The sequence below is a fragment of the Sitophilus oryzae genome, unplaced genomic scaffold, assembly GCF_002938485.1.
Source record: "Sitophilus oryzae breed Bouriz unplaced genomic scaffold, Soryzae_2.0 scaffold_857_pilon_pilon, whole genome shotgun sequence".
Taxonomy (NCBI): Eukaryota; Metazoa; Arthropoda; class Insecta; order Coleoptera; family Curculionidae; genus Sitophilus; species Sitophilus oryzae.
The window spans coordinates 5,178,425-5,194,931 of record NW_022147480.1 but is presented as its reverse complement, the minus strand read 5'-3'; the positions used below and the strand labels follow the sequence as shown (position 1 = coordinate 5,194,931).

Below are 16,507 nucleotides of genomic sequence, written 5' to 3'. Positions count from 1 at the left end.
TTGGGATGCGGTTTGGACCAGGTTTTAGATGCATCTATTGTGATTAAGATGCTATGTGGTTTTCGAAAATATATTTAGCGAATTCTCGTATACAGGGTGTTTTCTAAGAGAGTGAAAATTTGGCTAAGAATCTTTTTTACCGCAAATTTACGAGTTTTAAAAAATCGAAATTTTTTACCAAGTACGACTAATCTGTATTGAAATTAGAAAAAACAATTTGATCGGTTTTTTAATTTTTTTTGTTTTAAGAAAAATTTTAAGGAAAATATGCATTTTTAGTCATATGTATGGTCCTAAGTGGTACAAAAAGCTTTGTACAGCTGGTTCCAATAAAATTGAATACGATTTAAAACATATTTTTATTATTTCGGGCAGTATATTCTATGATACCAGTCCCCCATTTCTCTTCTCATGTCATACTGACGTTCTGAAAAATTTATTTGCCACTTTGTCAAAAGCAAAGTTGTTTTATAGAATGTCACAATAACATTAACATGTCAAAATACTTGACACATAAAAAATATACACTGCCCAAATATTTGAAAAAAATGTGTAAAGAGTCGTATTCATTTTTTTTTGGAACCAGCTGTACAATTTGCGTCTAATTATTTTGTTATAGTACAGTTTTAAAAAAACCATCCCTATTGCTCAAAAACCGCAAGGGGAAAATTTTCGATTTCGTTAATTTTACACTCAGTAGACAGTCGCTGACAAACTCTGAAAGAATCAGCTTGCCCGTAATTTTTTTGTTTTCACTCTCTATACGGCGATAGAATTTTACTGGATTACTACCCGAAACAGCGTTACATCACACAATCCTCGTACCTGAGTGTTTTATAGTTTCATTAACGGCACTAGCAAAAAACTAAAACACTTAAATATTATGAGAAAGCCACGATTTCATTATTATTTTAATGCGATCAACATGAACTGTAACCGGGACGGCGTGAAATGCATAGCGAAAATTTCAAATTTCTTCTGTATACAGCGCTACGGTAGGAAATTTTTTGAAATCAACTGAAATGTACCTAGCCTATACAGGGTGTAAAAATATAGTGTACCAAACTTTAAAGGGTGATACTACAGGTAAAAGTAGTATCACCATTTCTCAAATTTCATAGTTCGTCAGTAAGCATTTTAGGAATTTAGTCATCAGCTAAAAAAAAGCTTAGAAAAGGTTTTTGGTGTGTACTGATTTTTTTGTGTTAAAATAATTATCTGGATAGATATAGAGATTCAATGGATACAGGTTATTCATAGTAGTCGTTGAATAATACTAAAATAGTGTTTTTTGTTGGAAAAATTTGGTTTTTAAATTTGTTAGCTGTTTTCTGTATGATACCTTAATACTAGGGTCAGTATTAGTACAAGAATAACTTATCTGTGATGCACAGAGTCCCTGTTTGTCAGTGACAATTCACTATTATAAAACATTAACAATACTACCGTATGATCGAAAAAAACGGCGTCCACTTGGCTGGGAATTGACGATCAATATTTCCCATATAAATTTACATATAAAATGACAGCAATCTGCATTTCATAGCCATCGCTGACGCCATTTTTTTTCGATCATATTAAGTATTGTTAGAGTTTTTAGTGTCTTGTGTATGTAATTTTAGTGAAAAGCGTTTCTCGTATTTAATAATTTGTAAAATTATATGGGTATGCTATTATTCCTTCCAATAAGCCAACTTGACGTATTTTTTTTAGATCATACGGCGGTGCTTTATGACTTAGAGATGTATTATTTATTCCAATAGAAAACACTATTTTATTAAAACGATTTTGAAAATATTATTTGAGATCTCTTAGTCTAAATTTAAATCTGCTTTAGATTATGTTAATAACTAATAATAGTTAAGAAATGAAATATGGGTGTCTACATATTGGAAATGATATTTATTTTATTTCATAAAATATAAAAATGAGATACATAATTTCAAATAAATAAATAAAAAAACAGCCCTTTTTATTTCTTTTTTATGCAGAGTTTTTAAAAATTAAGCAACTGAAAAAAAAGACTGAATAAAACATTCCTAAAATGCCCTATGATTAAAAAAAACGGCGTCTAGTTAGCTAAGAATTTACATATAAGATGACAGCGATCTTAATTTTCAAGCCAACTCTGACGCCGTTTTTTTTTATCGCGTGGTATATCATAGACACCCTATTTCAAGTGTATGTATGTATATAATATAAGTACCTACTATTTATATTTATATAGACAAATAAGAGATTCAAGAGATTTATAACGTCATATAAAAATACTCTGAAATTCGTTTTTCAGTTAATGACTTGATGTTATACTAATTATTGCTATATGGCATATGGTTGTAAATATTAATATACCCTGGGTTGTGTAACAGCATCTGAGCTTCTATGCTATCTATTTTTATGAGAATAATTTGTGATATGGGCAGAACAAATAGCTAATGTAATTTTCAGATAATTCGAAGCTGTCAATTTTTGCTAACCAGTTAGTTTTTTTCAGTTTTCGTATACCTTATAAATGACCTTATAAAAATATTAACCATAGGAAATAGATATTTATCATATAATATGTATTAAGAACTAAAATGGTTCTTGTTTGATATTCTCGAATTTTTAAATCTAGCGGATGTAACATTCCCATTGTTTTTTTTTACCCTGTATGGTATCAGAAACAAAGCTATATATAGTTTCCTCGCGATATTTTTCCTGCTTTCGACATCGTGTATGCTCAAACATCATTTAGGAAAAACTTATGGGGAAAAACTGCAGGACAGTTTATTTTTTAATAAAGTTAATTTAGACTAAACTGTATATCATAAATTATAAAAAATTGGTCATACATATCATATATAGCTTTCTCTTAATAAATGTTATAATTAAAAAATCGTAGACCATTGTTATTATTGTATACAGGGTGTTCCTTAATGACATGCTAATATTTAAGGGGGCGAGATGAACAATGTTTTTTTTTAGAAAACTTTACCACCCTATATCTCAAAAATTAAGTTAAGTTTTTTTCCTAAAATAGGCCCAAGAACCGCCCCTTTAAATATTGATATGTCATTAAGGAACACCCTGTATATTTATTATACAAGTAGTGTGGCCAAAAATTAATTGTATTTGGATATTGACCAATTCTGGAATTTTAAACTATATATTCTAGACTAAATATTAATTTTATATTGTTAGGAAGAATACTAAATTGTCAAGATTATCACAGATTCCTGTTGTAAGAAAACTAAGCAAAAGGTGGAATACTCTGTGAAAATTTTATTAAATTATATAATTTTTTTCTTATTTATATTTTTTGTAAATATATTCTATATGTAATTATTTCCTTAGGTAAATAAATTATACATTTGTTAACTAGTTTAATAATAAACTCAACCTATTTTAGATGTTTTATTGTAAAATTAATAGATTTAAGATAAAATTATAGTATTATATTAGAAGAAAAGACTGGTTAAAGTGTGTCTTAGATTTTATTAAAACTTATAAATAACTTATTTCTTAGCAAACGATATTTTCATTGCATGGGTAGGTGTTATTTTGAAACTTTGCAGAGCATCTTTCGCAGCTGCTGATTGCAGTTCATTTTCGAATTCAACAAAGGCAATGTCATGACGATTCGGTACCAGACGTACTTCTTTAAATCCAGGGAATCTGAAACCACAAGTGTATTAATCAAAAGGTTCCTCAACGGAAGAATACCCCAAGAAAACTATAAACAGTACTTACTGGTTAAATAACATGGAAAGCATCATTTCACTAGTCTCATCAGGCAGGTTTGTAAGGAAAAGAATTTGATTGGGTGGTTGTTCAGCGTTTGCACCTCCAGGCATTCTATTAGGGTCCTGTAATTTCAAAAATAAATAAGCCGACCTAAGATTGTCTCCATTCAAAAACATTACCTTATTCTTCTTCTTCTTCCTGGGTGCATCTTCGTCTTTGTTAGGAGGTGGTCGGATCTTCTTCGGCCTTTCTTGGAATGTACCCTTCATTTTTGCTATATAGTCTGAATCTGATTTTGCGTATTGAATTCGCTATAAGCAAAGAAGTTAAACATGTGCCTGGTGCAATGCACAAAAAACAAATTTATCAATCAGAATCAATCTGAATGGATGAACTCACCATTGGTTTATCGTAAAACGGAAACCCTTGCATCGATCTAAGAGCGTTCGTTGAGCTTTGGATTTCTTTAAAAATCACGAAAGCTTGTCCCCTCATCTTCAAAGTTTTCAATGCTACAATGTCTACTATCTGACCGAATTGTGAAAATATGGCGTACAAGGACTTTTTCAATTCCTCTTTTTTAATTTTTTCATTAAGATTATTGATGTAAATTGTGTTATTGGGTCGAATATCCATCTGAAATGTTTGCAAAATAGTGTGAGGTTCAAATTGAAAATGCCGAATTAAAAATAGGACTTACCTCTAGTAACTGTAGTAATCTAAACACGAAAAGAGTGAAACAATTCTGTTAATTTAATTATTAATGTTAATTTTCTCTGGTTATCCTAATAACTCACAGAAAATACTTTTAAAACCAAAAAGCTTCCATAAAACTTTTAAGACGCTAACTTTAATGTCAATTGTCATTATTTGTCATATTTCATATTCCATCCCGTTTCCTGTCTATAAAACTGTTGCCAACGCAATGCCAACGTAAATTTGGTTTATTTGAGCCAAAAAGCATTTTATAAACGAATATTTACTTTATTTCTAGCAATATATAAATATAATTTAAGAATATTTTGGTTGATATAACAGGTATTTTTATATACGCAATTGTTTTTCAATCTTAACAGGTACAAATCACTGAACAATCGTCAGAATCGAAATATTCAAATTTGAAGAATAGAATTTCGTTTAAAATGCTGTAAAATAGCTGTACAACGTTTAATTTTATCCGTATCTATCCAGAATTTTCTGAAACGTTTAAAAAACGACATGTTATTAGTAAACAAAACGTTATTTTCGAAATTTTCTAAGAATTTCTAGAATCTATGAATTCGAGAACGTTCTTAAACAAACATCTGTGGTATAAAAGCCAAATTCGAGCAGCGCCTCCTGTCAGTTATCGTTTGAACGTCGAGAAGCGCAAGTAAACGCGAAAATAAAATCGCAACCGGCATTTTCCGGGTTTGAAAGTTAAATTTCCGTGAGAAGTAAAGTGTAAAAATGTCGAGACTAGTGCCAATTATGTTGAGGGACATGATGCGCCCTTTCAGGCGCATGGAGAACGAAATGCGAGCCCTGGAAGAGGATTTTTTCAGACCGGCGTCGTTTTTCAACAGGCCCCGCTATTTCCTGAAATATCCCGACCAGGAAGACGCTGCTGTGACCCAGGACAGGGACAAATTCCAAGTTAAAATAGACGTAGAAGCTTTCAAGCCGGAAGAGATTAAAATTAGGACATTGAGCGACGCGAACACCATAGAAATCGAGGCCAAGCATGAGGAGAAGCAGGATGATCATGGGTTTATTTCCAGACACTTTGTGAGGAGGTTTGTCTTGCCCAAAGGACACGATTTGAAATCTGTCGTGTCCAATTTGAGTGAGGATGGTGTCTTGACGGTAACAGCTCCGAGAAAACGTCAGGAGATTGCTCAGGAGAAGACCATACCGATTGAACATATTGAAGGCAAAAAAGAATCTTAAATCATTTTTATTTGTCAAAATAATAATTAATATTTTTAGAATCTAAAATATATAGAATTTACTCAAATTAGGTCTTGATGTTATTAAAATAGACTGATTATTCTTATTTCTCGTGTAGTTTTTATAGTTCGATTTTAGTTTGTAAGCGATTTGATTTTGTTTAGTAAGTTTGTGCAACGTTTTGAAATTCGCTTAATAAACGTTTGAAAATATTAAATCTGAATTTTTCTTAACCAATACCCTTTATAATTAAATAATAACTATAAATTTTAAAAATAATATATTTTGTGTAAATATTAAATATTAATTATAAAAAAAGTGTACATTAAATTTTCGTATAATATTTGCTTTTGATAAATAATAGCAAAATAATAAGCTACAGTAATAGGCTTCTTTGCTCTATCAAGAGATGGCGATAGAGAAACTTAAAAAATGGCTGGAAATTTTAGCACTTCCGAATTTATTTTGAAAACTATTATTGGGAAAATATTTATTATATTATTCTTACGAGTCATTTTATAGAGAAACATTTGCTAGAAATATATTTGACTTGGACGTCCCTAGTAAATTATTTATTTACTTTGAATCAGAGCTTTGAATAAAAATATTTTTATTTACTGATGCTGTACTTGTTTATTTTTGATGTTGTCTCTGTCTAATAATTAACCAGGGATTATAATTTGGATTCTCTCCTTTTGAATATTTTTTTCTGGACACTAGCTGGATGAGCTATGTAAGTTCAAGCCAATTAAGAGAAAAGAAGAGAAAATCGATGTCGAATCTGTGGTTGCCCATGTTTAGAATTATAAATTTATAAAAGAAGGAGAATATTATTTTTAATCTATGGTTACGGTTCTTTTGTTCTTTTAAGACCTGAAATGTCAAAAAGAAGAAGAATGCAGGTGGCGCCATTGTGAAAAAAGTGAGAAAAAGTCATAAAATAAAAAGTCTAATGGTGGGTTCATACCATAGAAATAGAAGGGATAGAGAATGAGCGTCAACATGCGCAAAAGGTCTAATCAAGTTGGGCGCCATATTCCAGGTCTTCGTGTCATTTTGTATATAGGTGGTAATCTATAAGTAATCAAATATCAATTTGCTGTTTTCAACCATACGGGGGGCAATTTAAATTTAGTGAAATTCTATCGATTGTTTATAGTAATTTTACTATTTATAGTATATTTATTTATTCGTTGCCTACTATATTATACATTTTACTTATGTGAAATTATAAAATAAATTAAATCCAAACTGAAAATATTTGTAGGTTAGAATTAAGCGTGCGCAAAGCCGTTTTCACATAAAATAAAACAAGAAATTAAAAGATAAAGACTTCTTATTTTATTTGTTATTTTATTTGGCTGTATGAACGCATGTACGGTATCCCATATAACCAACTTTCTTATTTTATTTTATTTTATTCTTATTTTATTTTATTTGGCTGTATGAACCCACCATAAAATTTAATTGAACCGTTACAGAATCATGATAAATCTAATAAGGTAATATAATGCAAATGTTACTTCGGTAGTATAAATAATATGTTTTCTTTTAGACACAGCATTATTTATGCAGCAAATGTTTTACGGATAAAATATGTTTTACGGATTCAGTTTCAATCTGACAATGTTGACTGTTGACAGTGCGACGACATTTTCCGTTGTTAGCAGGTCTTTACGTCGCTCTTACAATTTTACCGATTTTTTCATAGAAAAAGTGATTTTTCTGTGCACTATTTGAATTTATTCTGTTCCTTATGGCCTGCTTAATCTTCTGAAAATGTAAGTACCCCTTATTTGCCTGTTTTCTATAGATTTTTTCGCTTTGAAGTATTGCAATTACATCATCATTAAACGTTGTATATATTTTTCCAATTTTCATAATTTTCGTTCTCGAAATCGAGTATATGGAAATATAAGATAGATTCCTTGATGTCTCTATTGTACAATAAAAATGAAGTTACTTAGAATATTACTTCATACTTGGAAATATTTGGTGTTTTTTTTGGCCATTTTTTTTGGTAGAGTTTAAAGATGTTTTTAACTCCTAAAGATAATTTTTTAGGTGTTTGTTCATACATGCAATTGAGTATTTTCTACGTCTTTTAGAATAGTCAGTCGTGTTGGTGCCCCCATTCACTACAATTATATAAACAAGGATAGTACTTTTAGTTTAAAAAAAAAAGTTTTTTTTGTTTTAATATTATACGCTGTCGTCATATTATGTGGTATTGATATGTTTTAATATAATACTCTAATTATAATTTTCTTTTTTAGGAGTGTTATTAGTACGCATGCACCCATCCTACAAAGACCACCTAAATGAAGAGACTCGGGTCACCCCGTTGATAATGTCTGACTATCATTCCATTTTACGAGATTGGTTTTACATTATACAGTTAAAGGTAAGTTTATTTTATTATTTAAAAATAATTTTAATAGATCTATTAACTAGTTATTAACAGACTAACCACATTTTAAGATATATTTAATACTAATATGAAACAAAAACAATTATTATTATAGCATGCGTAATTAAAAAATTGTAATATGTATTTCTTTTTTTCAGCTTTTGTACAATAAATCGATGTATGTATACAGTTCCAGAGCCGTACATTTATGCTTTTGATGACTAATACCAACAATACATTATGGCACTTGTACTTCAATTCAACCATCCTATTCAAGATGCCCTTATGTTGATTAAATTCAACATTCAACAGTGGAATGAGTATTCAACAGTGGAAATTCACTATCGAAAAGGAACTAAATAATTTTAGGTAAATTACAGTAAAATATTTTTTAAATCAAATGTGTTTATAATAAATTTCTAACATTATTGTATTTTGTAAAATATGTAGATATGTATGTATAAATTATAATAAAATATAACACTATTTATTTTTTTTACAGATTTTCCACAACAAATCGATGGATACATACAGTTCCAGGGCAGTATACATTTATCCTTTTGATGATGTTCCTTCTGTTTATCAGTGGATATCATCATTTTTACATTTAATTAAGTAAGAAAAAAAATCCAATGAGTCTCTGAGTTATATTTTAATGGTTTCTTATTATCATTGGCAATTTCATTTTGACTTTGAGAGGCTTTGTTTTTTGGTCACTTCTCTTTCTTTTTGGTAGAATACCATCTACTTAGAATTTTACTTTTTGTTGTACATGGTTTACTTTTATTTCTCTATAATAGCTTGACTGCCATGTGTTCTCCATTGTAGGAATAATAACATCATTTATCAATTCTATACAATATACCATTGCCTGTATTTCTATAGGACTAATTTGTCTGGTAATATATACCATCTATTTAGAATTTTACTTCATGTTGCTTATGGGTTACATTCATTTCTCTATCATAGCTTGACTTTCATATGCTCTTCATTGTAGACATAGTAACATTTGCCAATTCTATAAAATATTCAATTGACTGTATTATATAAGTCTTCTTTTATTTGTATTATTTATTCTAATGCTATTTTGCTTGTATAGTTCCTTGTACAGAGTTATAGTTTTGAATTGCTATAATTTTATGGAGTCTGTTTCTGTTAGTTCAATTTACCCTTGTTTGAATATAGTTTGTTTAAACTATATTCAAACAAGGGTAAATTGAACTAACAGAAACAGATTATTATCTGCTATCGCTTGTTTAAGCGATAACACACTTAAAAATAAGGACTAATTTCTCATCAATTCCTAGCGCATTCGCCATTTATTGGTAAGACCTAACGTCCCACAGGATGTCATTCTGGCCTTTCTAGCATTTTTTCCAATGAATTTTCCTGAGTAACTTCGACTCCAGAGCATCATAACTAGCCTCCCCTAAGAGGAGGAGACTTGGGTCACCCCCTAACCCTGATGTTCGGCCATCGATGACCTATGTAGCATGCATAGGTACCCAAGGGAGTCACCACCCTCTGGTTTACGAGCTAGGTGTTCTAACGCTAGAGGCTTCGGCCGGATACGACCTGGCACCCAAGCTACGAGACTTCTTCGTGTACGTATTCCGTGACGTCTGCAAAGCGCAGGGGGCGGGATATCGGACACATTGAAGATGATGAGGGGGGTCCGCCTGTAGGGGGTCCCGGTGGATGTCCGCTCGATGGGTGACGAGGGTAACCTGAGACGAGGCTGCTTAGCTGGGATGGGAACTGACTGGCGAGGCTTAATCGTCGCCCAAGGGTTAAATCTGATGAAGGGTGGCGAACTTATATGCTCTGGAGGATTTTTCTTTATGTGCTTTCTGGAGGATTTTTCTTTATGTGCTTGATGTCAAATTTTGACCAGTTATTTCTGACAGGAGGCTCAGCATAACTTCTTGGCCAATTTTCCAGTTCTTATTGACCTGATTTGTATTTCTCTATGTTTTTTATATATATATTTTTATACATGTTTTTTGTCATTCTTCTGAGGATCTTCTAATATACATTCATGGATACTATTACCTGTATACTATTACCATAATTCCCATTATGGGAATGCTCAGCTGTCATTGATCAATTCTATAAACTCTTGCCATTGGTTGATTCTCTAAATTTTCTGATTATTTCTCTAAATTTTTTTTATATATATTTGTATAAATGTTTTGTATCATTGCTGTGAGACTCTTCTAAGACATATTTCATCATTTCTATGAACTATGGATTTATATTTTTTTATTTATTTTCCTGCCAATTTTTTCAATAAAAAAATCTCTGTTTCACTGTTTATCTCCCATATTTTCTTCCATATGGTACTGTCATTCATCTTCTGTGACTTTTTATCACACTAATTTTCGTGCAACTTTTTCCAATGACTACCTACATCTATTTCTTTTATATCTCTCATGTTATCTTCATTCTGCAAAATTTTCTACTATATTATATATTTCTGAATTATCAGTCATCATTTACTTGTATCAATATTTATATTGTGTCATTTTGTGTCGAGCCATCTCTAAAGCATTTTATTTTTATAAAGTTACTTTTTTCAATCATTATTCCATACAGAGTAAAACTTAATTTAAATTTTCTTAAATATAATTTATTATACGTATTTCTTATATATTGATTGTAATCTAAATCTTCTAAATGTATTTTTTCTATTCCTTAAGACTTCTAAGTTTTTGATCCCGTTTTTTTTTTGGTGCCCACATAGAATTGTTTAGTTTTGGACTCTTATTCTAATAGTTGATTGCTTCTTTTCATTCTGTTTCTAATTCCTTCTAAAACTGAGTTTTTGAACTCAGTTTTAGAAGGGATATTGTACCGCTTTGGAACAAAGATTTTTTGAGACAGCTGCACTTCAATTCAACCACCCTCTTCAAGATGCCGTTACGTTGATTAATGCAACATTCAACAGAGGAATGAGGATGAAATTTATCACGAATAACTTTAGGTAAATTATACCAAAAGCTTTCTGTAATAAAATATATCTAATAAATATCTAATGTTATATGGTATTTTGTAAAATATGTAGTTATAATTGATTAATTTCAAATGAAATAATTTGGCGCTCAATTTACTATAGTGTTATGCAACTAAAAATACGTCAATAATTTACATTATTTTTAATTTTAGGCAACTACAAATACGCTAAACTGCATATAGAGTTGCCTATAATAAAAGTATTTTTTTGAATTTGGTTTTTAACATTTTTTAATTATTATAATTAAAATATTTCTTAATTACCAATACAGCCATGTTTTTTTCCTTGTATTACAATAGTATAATTTATTAAAAAAGTTTTTTATATTACGAAGATTTCTATATATTTTATAATACATATTTTATGTACCCAATGTTATTTAAGTTATAGAGGTGACAATTTTTAATGGTGCTTGTTAGTGAACAATTAATTAATAATTTCTTTATATTTTTTTACAGAATCAAGTAGGTTAACCAGAAGATTTGTTTACCTTAACTTAGCATGTCCATCAACAATTGGATTTTTATATACTTTTTATATTACTGTTAGTTATAACACATATAATATGTCAATAAATAACAATTAATAATAAATGAGCTTTATTGGACTAAAATATATTATACTGTCTATTCGTGAACAAATAGAAAATGGCCACATTTAATTATCACAAATAATATATTATAATACTAAACAACTTAACAACTTGTTCTGGAATAGAGAGTATTCTATAATATATATTCCTGATCAAAATTCAATGGTCAGATCTTAAACAAGGAAAGAGAGGGTCAGATATTTAGATGTAACTGCTGAACTCCTGGTATCGAAATATACCTCCTCTCTCTTGTGTTCCTGATAAAAATCCAAAATTTTCTATATCTATCTGATATTTAAATCTTTTGACAAAATATGGTGAATGTAACTGCTTACTCCTGGCATCGAAAAATACCTCCTCGCTCTCATATGTTCCTGATAAAAATTCAAGATTTCTCAATTTGAACAAAAGCTGTCCAAAATAATTTCAGCCTAAGAAATTTTGGAGTACCCGACCAACGAGTTAGAATAGTTAGATTTTTTTGAAAAAACGGCCATAACTTCTAAACTAAAAGAGATATCGAGGAACGGAAGACGGCAATCGATAGGGAATTCAATTCTCTATAAGGGCGCAAATTTAGGGGATGATCGCAGCAAAAAAAAATTTCTCGGCTAAAATGAAAGAAGGTTAACCCCTTACCTCATTTTTCGCCAAAAATTTTTTTTGTCTCCAATCGCGCCCTTGTTTTGCGCCCTTATAGAGGGTTGAAATGCTTATCGAATGCGCTGTTCCGTTCCCCTCTAACCTTTATAGTTTCCGAGATATTAAGGGTTGAAGTTTTCCAACGAGGTCGAATTGCTAGAGATAGCAGAAATATCGCTTATTAATGCTATATTTACGTGTGCTACTAAATTTGCTTCATACCTCTTCACGCTTATGCTATCCTGACAGAAATCGGCGGTTTTTGAGCAGTTTTAAAAATTTTCGTGCAGTCTTTGTCAAAAAGTGAATTTTCTCAGACTTGTATCAGGAGTACATGAGAGCTACTAGGTAAATACTATCTCTTCACACTTACATGTTCCTGATAGAAATCATTTTGGACAAGGATTAAAAATGTTCGTTCAATTTTTATTAAAAGCTGAATTTTCTTGGATTTGTATCAGGAGTACATAAGAGCGAAGAGGTATATTTTACTTTAAAATTTTCATGCAATTTTTGCTATGTTGAAATATGAGGGATTTGTATTAGGAGTGCATAAGAGTGAGGAGGTAAAAGTAGGTATTATTTTTATATAAAATACTGCCTATTCCTGAACTTATTACGTTTTTTGGTATTATAATACATTATTTTCTTTGATAATTAAATGACTTTCTGTCTGTTCATGATTAGACGGTATTTCGAATATATTTGTTGAATAAAACTCATCTATTTTTAACAGCTCTTTATTAACATATTAGTTTGTATTAACAATATTAATATAAAATATATATCTTAATACACATAGCAAAACCTTGGATTTTAATCCAAGGTCTTGATGGAGATGCTGATGTCTATGTTGAGGTAATAAATAAATCTTCCGGCTACCCTTGTGGAAAGTCTTGGTTCTGTAAGAAAAAATAAAGAAATAATTAACATTAATTGATTGTTCACTAACAAACTTGATTAAAAACTATTTACTACCTTTACTTCTACAATATGATCAAAAAAAAAACGGCGTCAGCGATGCTTATGAAATGAAGATTGCTGTCATTTTCTATGTAAAAATTATATGGGGAATGTCATCTATCATCATTTCCAAGCCAACTGAACGCAGTATTTTCTATCATACCTTTGGATCATACGGTATAACTTTTAACTTAACAAGAAAAGCAAAGAAAGAAAACATGGTTAAGTTAACCGTATTGGTAATTAAGAAATATTTTAGTTAAAACCTAATCAAGGGTTAAAATAATTAAAAAACAGTTAAAATTTAAATTAAAAATTTTAACTATAGGCAACTCTATGTACACGTTTAGGTATTTCTGGTTGCCTGAAACAAAAATTATGTAAATAGTGTATTTATAGTTGCATAAAATTAAAGTAAATTGTGCGCCAAAATATTTTATTTAAAATTAAACATTTTTGTAGCTAGATATTTTACAAAAGACAATAATTATTGAGTATCTGTTAAACATATTCGAACTTAAAAATACATATTTTAGTGTAATTTACCTAAAATTAACTAGTTTCCTCTTCAATGATGAATTTCATCCTCATTCCACTGTTAAATCCTGAATTTAATCAGCCTGATGGCATCTTGAAGAAGGTGTTTGGAGTGCAGCTGTTCCAAAAAATACTTGTTGCAGTACAATATCGCATAAAAAATCTCAATTTTTAATGGATTTAGAAACAAAATGAAGAGAAAATCAATTAGAAATGATTCCAAAACTGTACAATTCTATGAAGGCATCAATATAAATGAAACTAAAGACTTTGAAGCCTTAGAGGGAATAGCAGTAATATAAACAATAATATAAATAAAAGAGAATTATAAGTACAACCACAAAAGACAAATAACAAATTAGATTTAAGAATAATTAAGTTTTACTCTGTATGATCTGATTATTTGAAAAAAGTGATTGAAAATGATTCCAAAATTACGATGAGATGGTATTCAATTAGATGGTATTCTACCAAAAAGTAAGAGAAGTGACCAAAACCCAAATGAAATTGTCAATGATCATAAGAAACTATTAAAATATAACTCAGAGACTCATTTGAATCTTTTTTCTTACTTAATTAAATTTAAAAATGATGAAATTCGTTGGTGAATAGAAGGAACATCATCAAAAGGATAAATGTACTGCCCTGGAACTGCATGCATCCATCGACTTGTTGTGGAAAATCTGTAAAAAATAGTGTTATTTCATTATAATTTATATCTATGTAATTTAAAAAATACAATAATGTTAGAAATTTATTAAACATGTTTGATTTAAAAAATGTTTTAGTGCAATTTACCTAAATATACAAATTATTTAGTTCCTCTTTGATAGCGAATTTCCACTGTTGAATACTCATTCCACTGTTGAATGTTGATTTTAATCAACCTAAGGGCATCTGGAATAGGATGGTTGAATTGAAGTCCAGGTGTCCTGATGTATTTTTGATATTACTCATCAAAAGTATAAATGTACTGCTCTGGAACTGTACATACATCGATTAATTGTACAAAAGCTGAAAAAAAGAAATACATAATATGACATTTTTGAATTATGCATGCTATAATAATTGTTTTTGTTTTATATTAGTATTAAATATATCTTAAAATGTGGTTAGTCTGTTAATAACTAGTTAATAAATTAATAATAATAATAGCTCCCGTATATAGCGTTTGACGCCTTGGGAGTAGCAGGGTACAGCTTGCCATACTAGAGCCGTTCGGTATACAAGGAAGGTAATGTGGCTAGCACTCTAAGCTTCAACCGCCTATTATTACCTCAGGATTGTGAATCCCAAGTACTCATTTAAGGCTGAGTCGACTTAGGTACCCAAACTATTTTTATTTTAATAAAAATAGTCGGCTGATGAAATGCCGGGTGTGGGATTCGAACCCACTACCTTGAGATTGGTAGACGAGAGCCTGTACCTCTACGCCACCGGGTACCTTAGTTAATAAATTTATTAAAATTATTTTTAAATAATTAAATAAACTTACCTTTAACTGGATATAATGTAAAACCAATCTCGTAAACTGGAATCATAGCAAGACATCAGAATTATATAAGGGCCGGTGAGCCAGGTTTCTTCATTTAGGTGGTCTTTGCAGGAAGGGTGCATATATATTATTAGTAACACTCCTAATAAAGAAAATTATAATTAAACCATAAACAATGCAAATTTGATTAACATATTATTATGACGACAGCGTATAATGTAAAAACTGAAAAACATTTCTTTTAAACTGAAAATATTATGTAATTGTGGTGAATGGGGATCACTTTTGGATATTTACTAACACTGACTTTTTCTAAAAGACGTAGAAAATGCTTGTCTGTACGAACAAACATCTAAAAAACTATCTTTAGGATAACTTAAAAAACACCTTTAAATTCTACCAAAAAAAAAATACAAAATATTTCTAAATTTCAAGCAATATTCTAAGTAATTTTATCTTTATTGTATAATAAAGACATCAAGAAATGTATCTATATTTCCATATACTCGATTTTAAAAAAGAAAATTATGAAAATTGGAAAAATATAAGCTTTTAATGATGATGTAACTCCAATATTTGAAAGGGAAAAAATATGTAGAAAACAGGCAACATAATGGGTACTTACATTTTCAGGAGATTAAGCAGGCCTTAAGGAACAGAATAAACTCAAATAGTGCACAGAAAATTCACTTTTTCTATGAAAAATTAGAAAAATTTTATTAGCGACACAAACAGTTGCTGCTAACAAGGGAAAATGTCGTTGCACTGTCAACATTGTCAGATTGAACACGTAAAACAGAATGGCCATTTTTTGCTGCACAAATAATCCTGAGCCAGAGCCTAAAAAATGAATTATCTACTGAAACAAAGTTTGTGTTATACGTTTATTATATTTATTATCATTTTGCGAACTGTTCAATATGGGTTCAATTCATTTTAGACTTACAATATATCGATTTAGATTAGTTTCAGGATTTCGCTAATGTCTTGGCAACCTTGCAAACACTTTAGTTCAAGTTTTTTTCACTTTTTCCACAATGGCGCCACCTGCGTTCTTCTTCTTTTTTGTATTTCAGGTATTGAAAGAACCATAACCACAGCGTCAAAGTAATATTCTTCTTCTTTTCTATATTTATGGTACTAAGCATGAGCAACCACAGATCCAATATATATTTTCTCTTCTTTAATTTCACATGGCTT

At 30.1% G+C, this 16,507-nt stretch overlaps 1 protein-coding gene, 2 long non-coding RNA genes and 1 pseudogene across 6 annotated transcripts; 2 read left to right on the top strand and 2 right to left on the bottom strand.

The window, feature by feature from the left end:
* Positions 1-1,638: 1,638 nt before the first annotated feature.
* On the bottom strand, positions 1,639-4,671 carry LOC115890009 (U1 small nuclear ribonucleoprotein A). Of its 2 annotated transcripts, XM_030910119.1 has the most exons (5): positions 4,427-4,671; positions 4,126-4,362; positions 3,906-4,037; positions 3,733-3,848; positions 1,639-3,657 (listed from the first exon to the last, which is right to left on the bottom strand). In XM_030910119.1, exons 2-5 carry the CDS (start codon positions 4,360-4,362, stop codon positions 3,498-3,500), a joined length of 645 nt encoding a protein of 214 aa, XP_030765979.1. In that variant the 5' UTR covers positions 4,427-4,671; the 3' UTR covers positions 1,639-3,497. The 2 variants fall into 2 exon arrangements, with proteins under 2 accessions (XP_030765979.1, XP_030765978.1); XM_030910118.1 differs by having other exon boundaries at positions 3,733-4,037; positions 4,427-4,605.
* Positions 4,672-5,056: 385 nt separating this feature from the next.
* On the top strand, positions 5,057-5,867 carry LOC115890010 (annotated as a pseudogene). Its single transcript, XR_004051551.1, has one exon. The product of XR_004051551.1 is annotated as an alpha-crystallin B chain pseudogene (transcript).
* A 1,431-nt stretch (positions 5,868-7,298) lies between these two features.
* LOC115890008 lies at positions 7,299-11,622 on the top strand. The gene is made up of 5 exons (XR_004051550.1): positions 7,299-7,436; positions 7,932-8,059; positions 8,224-8,434; positions 8,568-11,048; positions 11,537-11,622. It is a non-coding gene; the product is annotated as an uncharacterized LOC115890008 (long non-coding RNA).
* Positions 11,623-13,068: 1,446 nt separating this feature from the next.
* On the bottom strand, positions 13,069-16,340 carry LOC115890006. 2 transcript variants are annotated; one of them, XR_004051548.1, is made up of 7 exons: positions 16,254-16,340; positions 15,933-16,147; positions 15,308-15,449; positions 14,611-14,826; positions 14,385-14,495; positions 13,822-13,930; positions 13,069-13,214 (listed from the first exon to the last, which is right to left on the bottom strand). It is a non-coding gene; the product is annotated as an uncharacterized LOC115890006 (long non-coding RNA). The 2 variants fall into 2 exon arrangements; XR_004051547.1 differs by having other exon boundaries at positions 13,822-14,495.
* Positions 16,341-16,507: the final 167 nt, after the last annotated feature.